Source organism: Chrysochloris asiatica, unplaced genomic scaffold (genome assembly GCF_000296735.1).
Source record: "Chrysochloris asiatica unplaced genomic scaffold, ChrAsi1.0 scaffold00482, whole genome shotgun sequence".
NCBI classification, from domain to species: Eukaryota; Metazoa; Chordata; class Mammalia; order Afrosoricida; family Chrysochloridae; genus Chrysochloris; species Chrysochloris asiatica.
In genome coordinates this window covers 130015-131092 of record NW_006409000.1, presented here as the reverse complement: position 1 = coordinate 131092, position 1078 = coordinate 130015, and the positions used below count along the sequence as shown (strand labels likewise).

Below are 1078 nucleotides of genomic sequence, written 5' to 3'. Positions count from 1 at the left end.
GTCTGAGATAAAAGGTCAGCTGGACTCTGTGTTACTTATTAAGACTCATCAGTTCAACATCTCAAAATGAGGTTCCCTGCTCAGCTCCTGGGGCTGTTTATGCTCTGGATTCCTGGTGAGTACTGACAGGAAAGGGAGGAGAAGGGGTGGAGAAGAGGAGTCTACTCTGTTAACTGGACACATTGATTCCTTCAGAAATGGGTTTGTAAATGCTGCATTTGGTATGTGACAAAGAATTGAGAAGGAGCCAAGATCTGTTCTCTGGTAAAAACTGCCACAACAAAATAGGGGTGACAGTAGGAAAACTAGATAACTTGGAGGATGAAGGATAAAACTGTACATGCAAAAATATAAACTTAGAAAATATGAAAGTATATTTCCCCCACCCCCCAAAAATTACAGAAAGCAGTCCTGAAAATGACACATAATTTTTGGATATAACCTTATTTTTCTCTTTTGTTATTTTAGTCTCTAGTAGAGATATTGTGCTGACTCAGCGTCCACTCACCCTGACCATCACACTTGGAGAGTCAGCCACCATCTCCTGCAAGTCAAGTGAGAACCTTGAAGATAGTGACGGACACATGTTTTTGAACTGGTACCAACAGAAATCAGGCCAAGCTCCACAGCTTCTGATTTATGAGTTTTCCAACCAGTACACTGGGGCCCCAGACAGGTTCAGGGGAAGTGGGTCTGATACAGATTTCACTCTGAAAATCAGCAGAGTGGAGGCTGAGGATGTTGCAGTTTATTACTGTATGCAAAATATAGAAAATCCTCCCACAGTGATGCAGTCCTGCACAAAAACCTTTGGTTAATGTGGTCCAGCAGCCCATGTGTGTGACATGTCTGAGAGCAGGCACAGTGCATTCTCTGACTCTGCTGAAGACAAAGATGTTAGATAGTCAGGAGGACCGGTTGGGACTGAGGCAGGATAAGGGGCAGGTTTATTTATGCAGCTGTCAAGGTCTAGGCTTAATGGAACACCAAATGTGATATGCACAAAAAAAAGTAACTGGTTCAAAGCCATGTGTATAAAAATATTAATTGGTTCCAGACAATCTAAGTGCCTATCATT

General features: G+C 42.4%; 1 gene segment (V, D, J or C); it reads left to right on the top strand.

Annotated features, from left to right (window-relative positions):
* The first annotated feature begins 66 nt into the window (after positions 1–66).
* Positions 67–818, top strand: LOC102835802. The segment is given in 2 exon segments: positions 67–115; positions 469–818. Coding segments are annotated over 2 exon segments (399 nt in total).
* The last annotated feature ends 260 nt before the right edge of the window (positions 819–1078 follow it).